The sequence below is a fragment of the Nematolebias whitei genome, chromosome 7 (assembly GCF_014905685.2).
Source record: "Nematolebias whitei isolate Nwh7 chromosome 7, NemWhi1, whole genome shotgun sequence".
Lineage (NCBI taxonomy): Eukaryota > Metazoa > Chordata > Actinopteri > Cyprinodontiformes > Rivulidae > Nematolebias > Nematolebias whitei.
Window position 1 is genome coordinate 6,200,821 of NC_056504.1, and position 806 is coordinate 6,201,626.

The following is an 806-nucleotide window of genomic DNA, read 5'->3' on the forward strand; positions in this document are numbered from 1 at the left end:
CACACTGAGCAGGGCGACTGCTGAGAACAACAAGAAACAAACAGGCTGCAAAACAAACTGCTGTTAGCTGCCACCATGAAGGCCACAATCACCACCATGACACTCGTTGTCCTGGCTCTTGGCATGACTTCTGAAGCTGTGCAAGTTGAAGTAAGTTGTTCTCCTTTTTTGCATGATCTTGACATGAGCATGTGTCTCATCATTTGATCTGATGAGAGCACCGGACTGGATGGTATTCTCTGCCCATTAGGAGAGGGACCGTTATTGCAGAAATACTGATGCAAACAAAAGTCATGCATTAAGCACTTAAACTGCATGTTACTTAATATATTTACAAAAATGAGCCAAAATCTCTTCTTTGTTTCAGGAAAATGGATTGTCTTTCTCACTGGAGGCTGTTAAAAGACTGCAGGAGCTGGCTGAGAGCAGAGCAATGACCGGACAACAAAGCCCACGGCTCCGGGCGAGCACCATGTCCTTCTGTGCTGAGCCCATGCTGCCTCAGGAGCTGCTGCCCCTCTGTAAGCAGAGAGGAGGCTCTGCTTCCCTGATCAGACTAGGTGAGATTATTATAATTTCATGAATTCAAATAAGGGCTGGTTTGAAGGGTAGAAGGCCACATCAGGTCATGAATGTAAAAAGCAACAACTCAGCAGAGACTGTTTCTTGTCTTTATTTCAGCTGCGGTTCCCATGGATGTGTGTGAGATCTGTGCGTTCGCCGCCTGCACTGGTTGCTAAAAACACTTTCTGCCAGCCAGAGACGCCTCGCCTTGCTTAAGACTACTGATTCTTCCCCCTCCAATC

The 806-nt window shown here is 46.9% G+C and overlaps 1 protein-coding gene across 1 annotated transcript; it reads left to right on the forward strand.

Moving 5' to 3' along the window:
* On the forward strand, positions 1 to 740 carry LOC119412200 (guanylin-like). The gene is made up of 3 exons (XM_037679178.1): positions 1 to 150; positions 368 to 560; positions 682 to 740. The coding sequence occupies exons 1-3, from the start codon at positions 76 to 78 to the stop codon at positions 738 to 740; spliced, it is 327 nt and encodes a 108-aa protein (XP_037535106.1). The 5' UTR covers positions 1 to 75.
* Positions 741 to 806: the final 66 nt, after the last annotated feature.

Bases quoted from the DNA above. Each gene is read 5' to 3' on its own strand.
- LOC119412200 (XM_037679178.1), top strand. From the start codon at position 76: ATGAAGGCCACAATCACCACCATGACACTCGTTGTCCTGGCTCTTGGC. The intron at 151-367 runs GTAAGTTGTTCT...TCTTTGTTTCAG, and splicing joins CTGAAGCTGTGCAAGTTGAA to GAAAATGGATTGTCTTTCTC. The intron at 561-681 runs GTGAGATTATTA...TCTTTATTTCAG, and splicing joins TGCTTCCCTGATCAGACTAG to CTGCGGTTCCCATGGATGTG.